We start from the raw sequence: 15135 nt of genomic DNA, 5'->3' as shown, positions 1-15135 counted from the left end.
AAACAAATTTTGCATTTAAGATGAAAAAGGATTTTTCGTCTGTCAATATGCTCTATCCAGAACTCCTCAAGTGAAAAAGTTTTAGTTTCATCTGGTTTGATTTTGTAAATCTTCTTTAAGGAACCTTTGGCTATCCAATTATTAATCGATTAATCAAACAATCGATAGATTAATTGATTTGCATAATAATTACCTTCATAACAAAGAGTTTGAGCTAAAAAAAAACAAAAAAACAAAACAATATTTGTTGCTAATTTTAAAAGCATCAAACATTCTAAAACATAAAAAACTAAATGTTATGCTCAGAATGTGCTACTTTATCAGTAATTTAGCATATTTACAGAGAAAAAAATGTCATCTGATATGCCAAAATATGTATAAATTGCTGCCAGTTAATTGTTCATGTCAGTCATCAATGAATCTGATTGTTCCGTCGTACTGTGGTCATGCTGCATGTGGCCATGGCACAGGTGAAAGAAAATCTGTTAACGGCACAGTATTTTGTTGTTTGTTTTGTGTACACCAAAGCTTCATGCAAAAGGACAGGGGAGCTGGTCAGAGTTATATACTGGTCAGTCCTAAAGGAAAACTAGTCACATGTTGCAAAATACATGAGCCCAGGATGAAGTATAAGACACACTGAGCCAGAACAACAGGACTGCAATGGTCCAGATCAAAGCAGACCTAAATCCAGCATAATTGCTGTTTAAAAACTCAGCATTTCCATTTAATCTTGGTGAGTCTGGGCTGCTTCTGAAAGAATGGGCAGGTTGGTTTTTATACATAACCAAACAACATGTACCATTCTTTTTCAACTTGACAATTATGCACTAAATTGTGTCTCATAGTTTCCCAATGAAATACCCTGAATTATGTGGATGTAACAGGACAAGATGTGAAAATGTTCTCTGGCCTGTAAACACTAATGCAAGGCACTGTAATAAAACTTCACAGAATCCCAAACGGCGTCTCTGATTAGAGGTTTGTTTTCCGCTGTCTTGGCTCTCTTACAGACAAGCGTTGATGCCGCTCTGTGACATCTCCTGGTTCAGAGGGACACTCTGATCCCCCCCCTCGTTCTCCTCCGTACCTTACTAACAAGACGGCAAAAAGCAACAAAGGCTCTTCAGTCCCACCTTGAACAGACTGTGTGAAAAGGCCAGTCAGAAAAGGACATTTCTTCTTCCTCAGATCTCTGTAACTCACTAATTTCAAGTGTAGGATTTCAGTATTCTTTAACTCTTATTTTATGGTTCTCTTTTAGCAAGCGATGAACAAATAATGATTAAAACTAACAATAATGTAGAGGGGACTTTTTGTGGACCAAAGTCAGTCTCTGCACCATTTGTGCATGAGATTGCAGAGGTCTAAAAACAAATCGGTACTCAGGGAAAGGAATGCTGTTGTGGCTGCGTCCATCTTTTATTTACTATTTGGCTTTAAGATGAGTTTTCTGTCTTTGGTTTCTAATGTAAGGTTTGAGTGTTACTGTAACTATTGTGTGTTGATTTAATGCCAGTGAGGGTCACAGATCATTTTAATACATTTAAAAGCCATAGCTGGTATTGGTGTTGTTTTTGAAAATGTTTTTGTTTAATCAGGAGATCTTCCTCTTCAGATGATGAAATAATCCTTTAGCAGTGAAAGTTGAATTTCTGATGCACCTTATGTTATTATTTTCCTGCTGCTCTCCGTTATTTTATCTTTTAGCTATATGGATTCAAAATGCCAGAAGAAAGTAGTCATAAGGCTTTAGAAATTTCAAACGGTATAAAAATCTTTATACCTGACCTGAAATGGCAGGTTCTTGTGATGGAGAATTAAAGTGAGACCAAGATGAAAACTTTCAGGTCCTTTTTCATGACGGGACACTTTTTCATATATATAAAACAGCAGTGATTTTAAGAAAGCTGGCTGTTAAAACTGGTCAGGGATGCTGTAAAGATTGAAGGAGGAGCAACAGTTAGTTAGCTCCTGGCTAGTTCCTGTTCTATGTTTGACCAGTTCCCATTAATCCCCGTATGTTTGACCAAGGTTTAAAGATGAGACATGCCCTTAGGTTACTCTTCTTCAGTGACTTGGGTTGTCTGCACAGATAGATAAAGTTATGACCAGACCTAAATCTAAGCCACCCTTTGAGTGCCTATTTTTCAGCTATGATGTAGAGGAGTTTAAATATTCTGTCATTCAGTACAAAAACACGTCAAGATCAACTCCAGACGGATGATGTGGGTAAAGATTTTAAAGGATCGATCATGGTCTCCTTTTATTAGAACACAAAAATCTGCCATTTTAAGTTAAGAGTTTTTCTGACTGAATTGTGTCTGACAGATCATCAGTTATAAAATGCAGAGTGTCTTTGGATACAAACAAGTTGCTGCATTTCTACTTTTCTTTTTTTTGTGGAACTTGGGAGAACGTATTTAAATAAAGCTGCTGAATGTTTCATAAAAACAAAGCTTTTAACAGAACAAAAATAGGTTATTGTGTGACTTTTTCTATTCAGTACAGGGTGTTGTAACTATTTCTGAAGATCTGCCTAATCCAGTATATTCTTTTCTGATTATAAATAAAGTATTAAAAAAACTTAGTTAAATGTTTTTCTTCTTATTGTATCTTATGTGAGCTTTTCTGTGTGTTTGCCTTATTTTGCCTTTATTCTCTGAAGTATTTAAATGTTTTTTCCCCTTTTACTTGATTATTTTTATCAGTCATTTACAGGATTTTTTCCCCTTTGATTTAAAAGGTGTTTTTTTATATTTCAGGAAAAAATTTTAAGAAATGTATTTTCTTTCCCCCAAGATTTCTTTTCAAGAGAAGGAAAAATGTTTTAGCTTGTATCCCCTACAAACAGACCTGAGAGATTATGGAGAAAGGTGGGACCTCTCTTCCTGTTTTTGGAAAAACAGATTTCAGAGCTACGAGGGGATTAGAGCATAAGGGGCAAATGAGCTGAGACAGGCAGGAGACAAACTGAGAGAAACCTATAAAAACCTAACGAGAAAGAAAAATGGCTTCACAGAGCAGATTTCAGTTTTTAAGGCTTTGGGATGAAACGGACGATGAGATTAGTGTGGGAGAAGAAAGCAGTAGATATGTTAGTGATGAGCAGTCACTTTGTTTGGGTTTCTCAGAATGGTCAAACGGTCTAATACATGGTAAGTGTTCATTTACTGATTGAAATCTTTCTTTTCCTTTGTCAACTTTTCAGAAACAAGCTCAGGTTTTTGCTTCCATAATGACTCCATCCTAAAGTACTGCAGAGGTTTAAGTCATAATTTGTTGTTGAAATGTTAAGATTGTTGTTCCCGTCCTGCAGGGTGTTCGGACCCCACCAGCCTGAACTCCTTAACCCCCCAGGAGAAGAAGAGACAAGGTTACATCCATGAGCTGATAGAGACAGAGGAGCGATATGTGGAGGACCTGCAGGTGGTTTTGGAGGTAAAAACAAAAATCCTACAAATGATTTAAAAATATGGGATAAAACATTTGACTTGCTGTTAAGTGTTTTTTTTTGTTTTTTTTTTGCTGAAATCTATATTCAATTTCTAAACATTAATCTTATTACTGTGTCTGTAGGTTTTCTACAAGCCGATGTCTGAGTCACGGCGACTGAATGATTCAGAGATGTCCATGATCTTTGTCAACTGGAGGGAACTTCTGGCTTGCAACAGTAAACTTGTGAAGTAAGTATTTGCTGGATGTAGTCAGCAGATATGAAACGTCTAACGATAACTGAGAGTGGAGTTCCCTAAAGCAATGCTTCCTAGAACCAGCTGCTGCTTTTCCTGCTGCAGGTTTCTCAACCAATGTTGCTCATCTAGAGCCTGGAATTGTTGTCCATTTCTCTTCGTAAAACAGCACAAGCTACTTCTGATTAGATTGAGACCTTCTGAACATCAAGTTCAAGTCTCCTTTGGATTTTGACTTGGCCATTATAATCAATGACCATTCAATTAAACAGCCTCAGACTGGTAATCTCACTAACCAGTTTTCCTGTCTCAGCTTGAAGACCACAGGCCTTCACAGTACTACCACCCCTCTGTTTCAGAGTGAAGGTTTCCTTTACATAGCATTTCCATTTATGCCTATTAATTACTTTGTGTCTCACCAGATCAGAACACCTTCTCCTGTGTTGATGAGGCTTTTAGCAAGTCTAACTAAAATGTTTTTCCTCTACAATGACTGTTTTTTCCACCCTTCCATAAAGGTCTAGTTTGTACTTTTTCCATTTTTGGATGAAGGACTGAACAGATTGAAGATGCCTTCTTCTCAGGATATTGTTTTTGACTTAACTCTTATTTAAACATTTGCCCAATCTTATCCCTGACCTTTCTTATTACGTAAAGACATACCTCAAAGTATTTGCTGTTTGGGAAAAAAAAAATAACAGGAGGCTAAGTGAATAAACTGATGGAGCAGACATACCTTGTGCAGAGGCTATAGTTCTTCTGGGTTTAAGTCCCAGTTTTCAGTCATTTGCAGCCTCTCTTCTCTCTCCACACTCTTCCCTTTCAAGCATCTTTTCAATTAAAGTCAATAAAAGTGTCATACCTGTTAAAAAAGGTGTACAATATATAGTCTATTGCAAAAAAGCCAAATATAAGTCCAATGAGTATGATTATTAAGTTTGCTGTATAAGGACAGCTGAAAAAATATAAATCAGACCATGTGGACTAAGTACTTTATGATAAAAATGAATAATGTGTCATATATTTAGGGCTCTCCAAGGTCGGAAGAAAGCTAGTGGAGACAACATGCCAGTGCAGAGAATTGGAGACATCCTGGCCTCCGAGCTGTCCCACATGCAGCCCTACATCAGCTTCTGCTCTTGCCAGTTCAACGGTGCCGCGCTGCTCCAGACCCGCACAGACAATGAGCCCGATTTCAAAGCGTTCCTCAAGGTAGGCGGGAGTGGGAAGGGGGAAAAAAATCAGGAAGGACAGGAGGACGTGAGGAAATGATAAGTGGTGCAGGAGCAACCTTTTCAGAAAGGGATTAATGTTTTAGAAGTGTTTGCCTTGTGGTGTCCAGCAAGCAGTGCTAACATGGGGATGAGTGGTATAACTTTTTTAATCTGATAGATGGTTTTGCTGTAAGTTGGAGCAGTGTTAGCTAACACCCCTCTTTATTTTGATTAGAAAATTGCAACAGACTACAGATGTAAAGGCATGCCATTGTCCAGCTTCCTGCTGAAGCCCATGCAGAGGATCACACGCTACCCACTGCACATTAAAAACGTAGGTCATCAGATTTATTACCTCACAGTCTGACTATGTGATCTATTATTAAAAATGCTTTCCATTTGGTTTTATTCTCCATTTGTTTGCGTTTAGATCCTGGAGTGCACAGCAGAGGGCCATCCTGACAGAGGACCGCTGAAAGAGGCTCTTGAGAAGGCTGAGGAGCTCTGTCAACAGGTTCCTGAGCTAATTATGTCCTCATTAACAAGCTTTGACTTTGTCTTCTTGGTTAAGTGTTTGATTTAATGCCGACGAATGTTTGTGTGCAGGTGAATGAGGGTGTGAGGGAGAAGGAAAACTCTGAAAGACTTGAGTGGATTCAGAACCATGTACAGTGTGACGGAGCTGTCGAGGTATCTAAAGTCAAACTCGTATACACTAGTAGCATCTAATACAATAAAGAAATAATTGAACGCATATATTTTCACAGAATTTACGCTTTGACTCTTTGACAAACTGTTTGGGCCCCAGAAAACTGCTGCACAGTGGTAAGGTGAGTAACGCCCTATCTTTGTTTACTGAAGCAATGATTTAAGCAGGTAAGGAGGAATCTTTTTTTATTAACAAGGTGGCTAATAATTGTCTGCTGTCTTTTGTTTTTAACGCAAAAAAACAGCTTTTGATAGTTTGAGCAAACATCCCTTTAGAGCATGGACTCCAGAGTTGATGGGGCGTTTTACTCCCAATTCCAACACGATGGATTATTAACTGACTAAAATCAGTCTAAGAAGAAACATCAAACCTGTTTTAATTATTCATATAGTATCTCTATCTAAATCATCCAGGGCTGTCTGGTTCAGCAGCATTGGGCCAAAAACGTTACAGTGTTTCAATGTATAGTAGTGTGTGTCGAAAACTCTTTAAATCTGAAGGTTGCCCAAACTTTTGATTATTTTCATGACCATGAAAAATGAAGATTCACACTGAAGGCATCAAAACTATAAATTAACATGTGGAATTATATACGTAACAAAAAATGTGAAACAACTGAAAATATGACTTTTATTCTAGTTTCTTCAAAGTAGCCACGTTTTACTTTTATTAATGCTAAGCACACTCTTGGCATTCTCTTGATGAGCTTCCAGAGATAGTCACCTGAAATGGTCTTTCAACAGTCTTGAAGGAGTTCCCAGAGATGCTTAGCACTTGTTGCCTCTTTTGCCTTCAATCATATTTTATTTATCATTTAGGTGTAATAAAGTGTTCCTTAACCTCTGAGAAGCCTGTCTAAATCTGTCTTAATTGGTCAAAATTCAATTTAAAGGAATAGTACACCCAAAACATGATTAGCCTTCATTTTCTACTCACCCCCATGCTGAACAACACTCTGGAGTACTTTTTTGATATCTCAAATGCATCTGGAGATCTGGGAGGCTTCTTGCTGTCTGCTGACATTCAAATAATGGAGGTCTATGGTGCCCGAGGCAGAAAGGTCCATAAAAGTCCACAAAAAATGTGTCAATATTCCTCCATACTGCTCGTCCAATGTATTCCAAGTGTCCTGAGTGGGTAGGGTCTATAATTTACTCGAAACGAAGTCATTTAGAATGTTTTTAGAGCATAAACAGTAGTGTATAGGATTTCCTAAAAGCGCGCGCATGCGCGTTCACGAGCCTACGGAAACCGCGGCAGACCAAACCAGATGAAAGTGCGCATTCAGCGTCTGCTCTGCCGATAATGCAAGCGTAGAAGAAGAAATGTGCTGTTTACCTGTGCAAAGAAAGAAACAACAAAAGAAAAATGTCTGAGGACTTCAGTGTTGAGGAAGAGCATGAGTTCTTTGCCGAGCTGAATGCGCACTTTCATCTGGTTTGGTCTTCCGCGGTTTCCGTAGGCTCGTGAACGCGCTTTTAGGAAATCCTATACACTACTGTTTATGCTCTAAAAACATTCTAAATGACTTTGTTTCGAGTAAATTATGGACGCTACCAACTCAGGACACTTGGAATACATTGGACGAGCAGTATGGAGGAATATTGACACGTTTTTTGTGGACTTTTATGGACCTTTCTGCCTCGGGCGCCATGGACCTCCATTATTTGAATGTCAGCAGACAGCAAGAAGCCTCCCAGATCTCCAGATGCATTTGAGATATCAAAAAAGTACTCCAGAGTGTTGTTCAGCATGGGGGTGAGTAGAAAATGAAGGCTAATCATGTTTTGGGTGTACTATTCCTTCAAACAGATAAAAACACCTCACATCCCCGTGTTTGAAAAGTATGTTCCATCCATCCATTTCCTTCTGCTGTATCCGTGGTCGGGTCTCAGAGGCAGCAGTCTAAGCAAAGATGCCCAGACTTCCCGATCCCCACATATTTCCTCTAGCTGCTCTTGAGGGGACCCCGAGTCGACACCAGGCCAGCTCAGAGACATAGTTCCTCCAGCGTGTCCTGGGCCTTCCACGAGGCCTCTTTCCCATGGGACATGGCTGAAACACCTCCCATGGTAGGCGACTAAGAGGGATCCGAAACAGATGCCCGAGCCACCTCAGCTGGCTCCTTTCGACGTGGAGAAGCAACGGCGCCCAAGCTCCTCCCGTGTAACTGAGCTCCGCACCCGATCTTGAAGGTTGCGCCCAGCCACCCTGCGAACGAAACTAATTTCAGTTGCTTATATTCGTGATCTCTTCCTTTCAGTCATTACCCAGATCTCATGACCATAGGTGAGGGTGGTAACGTAGATCGATCGGTAAATCCAGAACTTTGCCCCCCGACTCAGCTCCCTCTTCACTACGACTGCCGACGCTGCACGATCCGTCTGTCGTTCTCAAACTCCATTTATCCCTCATTTGTAAACAAGACCCAGAGATACTTGAACTCCTCCACTTAAGACAAATTGTCTTGAATATACTTGTCTCAAGTATATTCATTATTTGTTTTAATCACTTCCTGTTTTTGTTGCAGATGTACAAGGCAAAAAGCAGCAAGGAGCTCTGGGCCTTCCTTTTCAACGACTTTCTGCTTTTAACTCATGCGGCCAAGCAGTTCACCTCTTCAGGGCTTGACAAACTGTTCAGCAAGAGGAACAATGTCCAGCTCAAGATATACAAACCAGTAAGAAACCTGTACAGAAATGACCTTTGTAACTACAACATCCAAAAATATTGGGAAAGACTATATCAAGTCCCCTAAGGAAGTTTCGGATGTTTCTTCTTCATGTGACGTCTCGTTCTTAGCCAGTTCAAATAAGCACACCTTAGAAATACTGTTTCTATTGTCACCCAGTGAGTGTCTAAGATGTCTGATGTTATGTAAATACACGAGATAAATACTATCGTGTTATAGTCTGTTTTCAGCTTTACTCTAATTGATGGTCCAGGCCGGTGTTAGCTTAGCAGTTTATGTGTGATTCAGAGTTTTAATGCCACAGATATGGGTGATCAGGCAAACAAAGAACTGCATACAGAGAGGAAAAGGTTGAAGTACAAAATACAAATGAGATTTTTCCTAAATTTAGAATAAATAATTTAAAAGGAAGATAAAAAGAAATTGGAATGATTAAACTAAGGTTTGAAACTCCTGTGTTGACTGAATATATGGCGGTGCCTTATGAGGGTGCAGGAAGGTACTCTTACAATTATATTCCGTTTTTTTTTTTTATGTTGAGCAGTCATTTTCCAAAGCACAGATGCATTTATTATTATTATTATCATTATTATTAATTTGTAATGATGTTGTGTGAATTTCTATTTATTTTCATGTTGTGTTTGCATGCTTTATGTATGACAGTCATCTTCTGTTTCCCATAGCCTGTGCTGCTGAATGAAGTTTTGGTGAAGCTTCCAGATCCATCCAGCGATGAGCCCATCTTCCACATCTCCCACATTGACAAAGTTTACGTACTCAGGACAGACAACATAAACGAACGGTAGCTGCAGACGAAACAAGCATTCCTCATGCAGAAATTGAGCAGTTTTACTAAATCTCTCTGCTTTTAATTCATCAGGACGTCTTGGGTTCAGAAGATAAAGGTGGCTTCTGAGGAGTTTATTGAAACTGAAAAGAAAAAAAGAGAAAAGGTTTATCAAGGTTGGTCTGTTGCAGCATTCATGTTTTTCTGTGTAGTTCTCTGTAGATCCTTCCTAAATGTTTAATCCGTGTTGGCAGGTCGCTCTATAAAGGCCACTGGAATCGGCAGATTACTCGTAACAATCTTGGAAGCCACTGAACTTAAGGCAACAAAACCAAACGGTGAGTCTAAACATGTAAATGTTTTTTTTTTTTTCCTCATCTCTGCCTGCTCCTGCATCATGCCACCCCCCACCACACCTAACCCCACTCCCTTCTCAGACCTTTCATATTTCTCTTCTCCAGGTAAAATTAATCCGTACTGCGAGGTGACTATGGGCCCTCAGACCTTCACCTCAAGGACGCTCAACGACACCATCAACCCAAAATGGAGCTTCAACTGTCAGTTTCACATCAAAGATGTCTACCAAGATGTCCTCTGCATCACCATCTTTGAAAGAGACCAATTTGCTCCAGATGGTGAGCTGCTTTAAATGAGAGTTGTGGCTGCACATTGATCAGAACAACAGCCGAGGGACCAATGGTTACTTTAAGCCAGGCTTACACTGTGTGATATATATTCTTTTTTTTTTCACTTTTTGGGGCGACTTTACAGTCATGCAAGAATTTTTTGATCAGCCAATCTTTCAGCCTGATCGTGCGTCTGTCGTGTACAGGGGGTAACAAGGGGGTATCAGCCCCTCATGACCACCTCCCCTTCAGGAATCATGAGGTCGGGAGAAAATCAGTCGCCTGTCATGGGGTGTGAATGAAATGGAGTTCTTTCTGTAAAATTGACACACCGTAGTAGCCACGTTTGCTCAACCATGTCTCAACTTTTTTAAATTTCAATTTTATCAAATTGCTCCATAAAATCCCATTAAAATTATGTTCTGTGAAAAGATTTAAGTGAGATTGAATGTGGTTTCTTTTTACCTTCAATGTTTCCTTATAAATCAGATAATTTTTCTCTCCTCAGCATTTCTCGGGAGAACGGAGGTTCCCGTGGCAACCATAAAGAAAGAGTTTGAAAATAAGGGACCCTTGACACGGCGTCTTCTACTGCATGAAGTTCCAACAGGGGAGGTGTGGGTCCGACTTGACCTGCAGCTCTTCAAATAGGAAGGTGACACAAGGAGCGGTGTCCTACAGTCAGTCCTGAATGGATGCGATTTACCAAAGAGGCAACTGAAAACCCCTGAAATGTGTTTATGTAGAATGCCTTGAGAAATGTTCTACTAACCTGAACTAATACCTCTACTGATGTATGGGATGCCCCCATCCTCTGGTTGGGATAAGGAGCTGCAATAAGAGTTTTTGTTTAGTTTTTTTTATTATTAAGGAAAAGGTGAAGGCTTTCTAATCAGAGGAAACCTTTTTACTTTGTTGACTGTTGAAGGAGTAAAATTACATGTTTCTCTGTAATGTCTTACTGTTCTGTTACAACAATCAAGTTTTATTCAATTTTTTGCCAAATCTTCTCAACTACAGCTAGCCAAGGAGTTGATGATCAAAGGAGCTATAGTTTTATCCAGGCATTAAAGTTTTAAACTTTTTCTTTTCTTGGGAGGAAACTGACTGCTTTTTGAGACGCTGAGCTGATCATAGACTGTTAAGTTCATCTGAATGCATCACATAACAAAAGATGATAGAGTATGGACGGCAGCATGAAACGTATCAGACGGCACAAGCAGCAATAATGTGGGTTTGACGTCTTTATCTGTTGGGTTTACTAATGTTGGCAGATCATCTCAGGATTTATTATTCTGAGGTCAAACCTGTGATCATGTAACAACACTGAATACTTTTTCTCCGTTTGGTGTGTAAATATTTGCGAAGTGTAAGGATGCCCAAGCTGTTGGTATGAAAGAGAAAAACAACACCTATGGAAGCTTTAACCTTTAGAGAAATTTCACTTTTTTTTTTTTTTTTGATAAGGTCAGACTTTATGTTCTTAGCTTTTTGTCCTATTGGTAAAATCAGTCAAAGCCAAATAACTCCAAGTAAACCTATTAGGTGCTGACCTACCCGCCTCTTCCTGTGTTTTTCTTACAGATTTATCTCTTAAGGGGTTAACCTTTCAAGTTGGCACATGTTGATACATTTAAATGGATCCCTCTGCTCCTGTGCTGAGGTCTATGTCTGTTGCTTCAGAAATCAAACTCAAACATGTTAAGTAAAACCTTTGTGGCAGTAAGATATAGGAACTGTTGTTGCCTCTATGGAAGCCCTGAAAGGATACAATTTATTTTAATCAATACGGACTAATTATATTTCTGCTCTCCCTTAATAACAACCTCTAAGGTCATAATATGTTGGTGGTGTTATCATAATTAGAAATTAAAAATTAAGTTCATCTTTGTGAATTATAATTAATATAGATATATTTCATTTTTCCCATTAGTAATACCATAATAACACACTGTTTTCTGTCAATGAGCGGAGTAAATGACATTTTTTTTTTTTTTGCCAGTCATAATTTTCAACATTAACAGTGTGTCTGTTTTTTGATGATGGAATAGAATTTGTATTTTTTAGATATTAGGAGAGACATTTTATCTATTGTAGTTAATGTCAAATCCAAAAGGAATTTGCTTTGCTTTCACTACTGACAAAAAATGTTTTTTTTTTTATTTCGTTTGAATCAGAAAAAAAAAATTGAAAAAAGAAAAAGTTTGAAAAGATTTTGTTCCCTTCAGGGCTTCCGTTTTTTATTCTTTTGTGTTTGGTTTCTCATATATACTCGATATTTATTTCTTTATTTATGCGTGTGACTATCTAAAGGTTTAAAACCTTTGCTGCACGGTCAGCTGGGTTAAGCGAAGTCCAATCACATGTGTGACATGACTTTAATTAAACCTGTTGATTCTGTTTTTACTTTACTGAAGACCAAGTCAGACCTGCTGCATGTATCCTATCAGTTTTGTCATTTTTAGTCATTTTGATTTTAAGTGTTGTATTAACAAAAGCTTTTTGAACTCACAGAACATGTTGTGCTTTATTTGAATTTGTCTAATCTGTATATTGGTGGTGAACTTGTCTTTAGGTTTAGTTTTTTGATTTTCTGTTGAAATCTTTGATGACTGTCACTGTGCCTCTGCAATACACTTGTTTAGCCTTCTGAATCAGGTTTTCAGAGGCAGAATAAACACAATAAATCTGACCAAACTGTGTGATTGACTTCAGTTAAAATCTGTAACTATCTTGTTTAAACATGTATACAATCTTATCTTTGGATGCACAAAGTTTTTATTTTTATTTTAATTCAACTCATCAAATTTGGAGAAAACCTGGCTATAAACATACTGACTTCCGTTTTAAATGATAAGTTTGTCGACATAAATTCAAACTTTTTCTAGGTGAAAGTATGACAATACATTAAAGCCCCAAGAATGTTGAATTTAATCCACTTCATTTCAGTAGGTTATGGAAACTCAACATGGCAATCATAGTAAGATGTAGCTCAATTCAAAGCTCTCAGCTCTGTTTTAATGTATTTATATATAATTATAAGATTAAATATTTTTACAGTTTAATCTTAAAAGAGTAAAAAAAGGTTAGATTTTACTAAACAAATGTCTAACAATCCATAAACACAGAATATAGGTATATATAAAGTATTTAACAACCTTACAATTTCAAGGGTTGGTGGTTCATCTGTTATTAAAATAAAATAATTAAACTTAAATGAAATTATATGTTGTTGGATATATTTCAAAAATGCAACCAGGCTTACACAATAAAAACTAAACTCTAGATTCTCTTGTTCTTCTGGCCAAAAGCCATTGTAGTGCATGCCAATAGAGTTCTCCTTTACACTCCACTGATTCCAACTGGGCCCAAAAGAGCAGTAGTAATAACTGCACAAAGTGGCTCCAAGCAGCCCTGACAGCAACACACAGCTGCGTATCTGAGTGGCAAAATTAGCTGAACTCAGCCTTCTAAAGGGGTGCTAATGGAGTCCATTGAGTCAGGGGATGTGGTGATGTAACATTTCCAAATGTGGAGCACCTGCTTCTGGTTGTAACTGTTGGAACAAGGCAACACATGTGAAACTGTGTTTGAAAACCTTGCATTTGGGTATTTTTTTTCTGCTTTCTGATTTGACATATTTGTGGTGCAGCGTCAGTCCTGCAGGAATAAAGTTTGGCATTGCTATTTTCTTTATGTCAAATGATTCAAAATCCCTTTGTACAGGGGGGACATCAGAAAGTGGATAGGCGGAGCTTAATGAAAGCCTCTAGTCATGAGAATAAGCTTTCAACAGTTTGCACAACTTCACTCAAAACAAAACTGCACATGTATGTGTTTTGATAAAGTTGTTTACTCCTTTGTTGATTCCTCTCATTTTTATTATTATTTTTTTTTCACTTTTTTGCAGCACTTCAGTGTTTCAGGTCATTAAACTATTTTTAATGTTGGATAAAATTAGTCTGGTTAAATAATAATAAAAAAATAAAAAAACAGTTTGCAGGTTATCATTCCAGGTGTTATGGCTAAAAATCAGCTACCTATATAAATCTGGTCCTTTTTTTATAAAAAGCCCTCCTCTTCTTCGATCATCCATATTAATTAACCCTTTTTACAACTGTGCAAAAGACTTCTGTTTACAAACTCACTTAAAACCAAACCTGATCATAATGAACAAGACCAGAGAGCTGTAGAAGGCATTGATGAGCAACAGGATATTGGCAAGCAGCTTGATGAGAATGCAACAACTGTTGGTACAATGAAAATAATATTAATTAACTTCATTGATCTCACATTGGAGAAATTTACCTCTGCACTTAACCCATCCCCTCGGAAGCAGTGGTTTACCATCGTTGGGAGCAATAGTCTTGCTCAGAGACCCAGAGAGGCAGTCTATGGGAGTGGGTTTCAAACTCACAAGCTCGGGATTCCAAGCTCTATGCCCTAACCGCTAGGCCACCACAACTCCTTAAGAAAAGAAAATATAAGAAGTTCAAGAGGATCAGTATCCATTTGTAGATGCATTCATGCCCTTGTAGGGCATCATAAGCTGAGGGATCAGTCCAGAGCTACAATAGAGATCCTGCACTATTCAATTCATTCAGCTGCGCTGGAGGTGGGATGCATCTAACGTTTGCAGGACAGAAGCTCTGGATCCCTTTAACCTGCAGCTCTGGTTAAATAACTGATCTCTACCAACTCATTCTGTTTTATGTGATTTTCTAAATGTCCCAGATTCACAGGAATTCAGGTTGTACATTATAGAGGAAAGTGCAGTAAAGCAGAATGTGGTCAGAGAGTAGAAACACACGAGGTAGAAACTAGTTACAGAGGAAGAGCGAGACGAGCACAGAGGATGAGTTCAAGAGGCCCTCGCCTCCACTTGACTCAGTCATGGGAATGATTAGATTATCGCCACATGAACAGCTGTCTTATATAACACAAGCATTTGGTAGTTCTGCTATCCCCATGGGGACACTTACCCACATTACATTGTCCACAGCCCATCACCCTAACCTTGAACCAAAGCAACTTAACCCACACCCTAAAACCAAAGCTTGATCCTCAGAGAGAAGTCTGGACTAGACAAAATCATCCCTGGGGCTGGCATGTTTTAAGTGCCCACAGGAATATGAAAGCAACACACCCACATACACACAGAGATAACGAATGTAATGAGGTCTGTATTCTGGCCAATAGTCCTCACTGAGTGAAGGTGCCTCATAGCAACAGAGACTCGGAACAATTGGAGAGACAGTCCATGTCAAAGGGAATCTACAGCCAGCTCAGTCAGCTCTCTGCTGTGAAACAAATAAAATGGTTCCAGACGTTTCACAGTCCAGTTTATATTCTGAGCTGCCTCTTCTTCCTTCCTTACTTTTATAACACCTGATTCTCAAAAGTTTTACAGCATCT

The 15135-nt window shown here is 38.6% G+C and overlaps 1 protein-coding gene across 1 annotated transcript in view; it reads left to right on the top strand.

Moving 5' to 3' along the window:
- itsn2b (intersectin 2b) overlaps positions 1 to 12412 on the top strand; it is a 54825-nt gene extending 42413 nt beyond the window's left edge. Inside the window, exons 28-40 of the mRNA XM_038294587.1 lie at positions 3320 to 3441; positions 3580 to 3686; positions 4721 to 4904; positions 5142 to 5240; positions 5337 to 5420; positions 5513 to 5596; positions 5674 to 5736; positions 8146 to 8295; positions 8991 to 9109; positions 9188 to 9270; positions 9349 to 9432; positions 9556 to 9729; positions 10229 to 12412. Of these exons, the coding sequence (XP_038150515.1) occupies positions 3320 to 3441; positions 3580 to 3686; positions 4721 to 4904; positions 5142 to 5240; positions 5337 to 5420; positions 5513 to 5596; positions 5674 to 5736; positions 8146 to 8295; positions 8991 to 9109; positions 9188 to 9270; positions 9349 to 9432; positions 9556 to 9729; positions 10229 to 10371 (1496 nt within the window). The 3' untranslated portion in view covers positions 10372 to 12412. The remainder of the gene's footprint in view (positions 1 to 3319; positions 3442 to 3579; positions 3687 to 4720; positions 4905 to 5141; positions 5241 to 5336; positions 5421 to 5512; positions 5597 to 5673; positions 5737 to 8145; positions 8296 to 8990; positions 9110 to 9187; positions 9271 to 9348; positions 9433 to 9555; positions 9730 to 10228) is intronic.
- The last annotated feature ends 2723 nt before the right edge of the window (positions 12413 to 15135 follow it).

Source organism: Cyprinodon tularosa, unplaced genomic scaffold (genome assembly GCF_016077235.1).
Source record: "Cyprinodon tularosa strain WSP-4 unplaced genomic scaffold, ASM1607723v1 ctg342, whole genome shotgun sequence".
In the NCBI taxonomy this organism is placed as follows: Eukaryota; Metazoa; Chordata; class Actinopteri; order Cyprinodontiformes; family Cyprinodontidae; genus Cyprinodon; species Cyprinodon tularosa.
The sequence above is the reverse complement of the archived record's forward strand: the minus strand, read 5'-3'. Positions and strand labels throughout refer to the sequence as shown.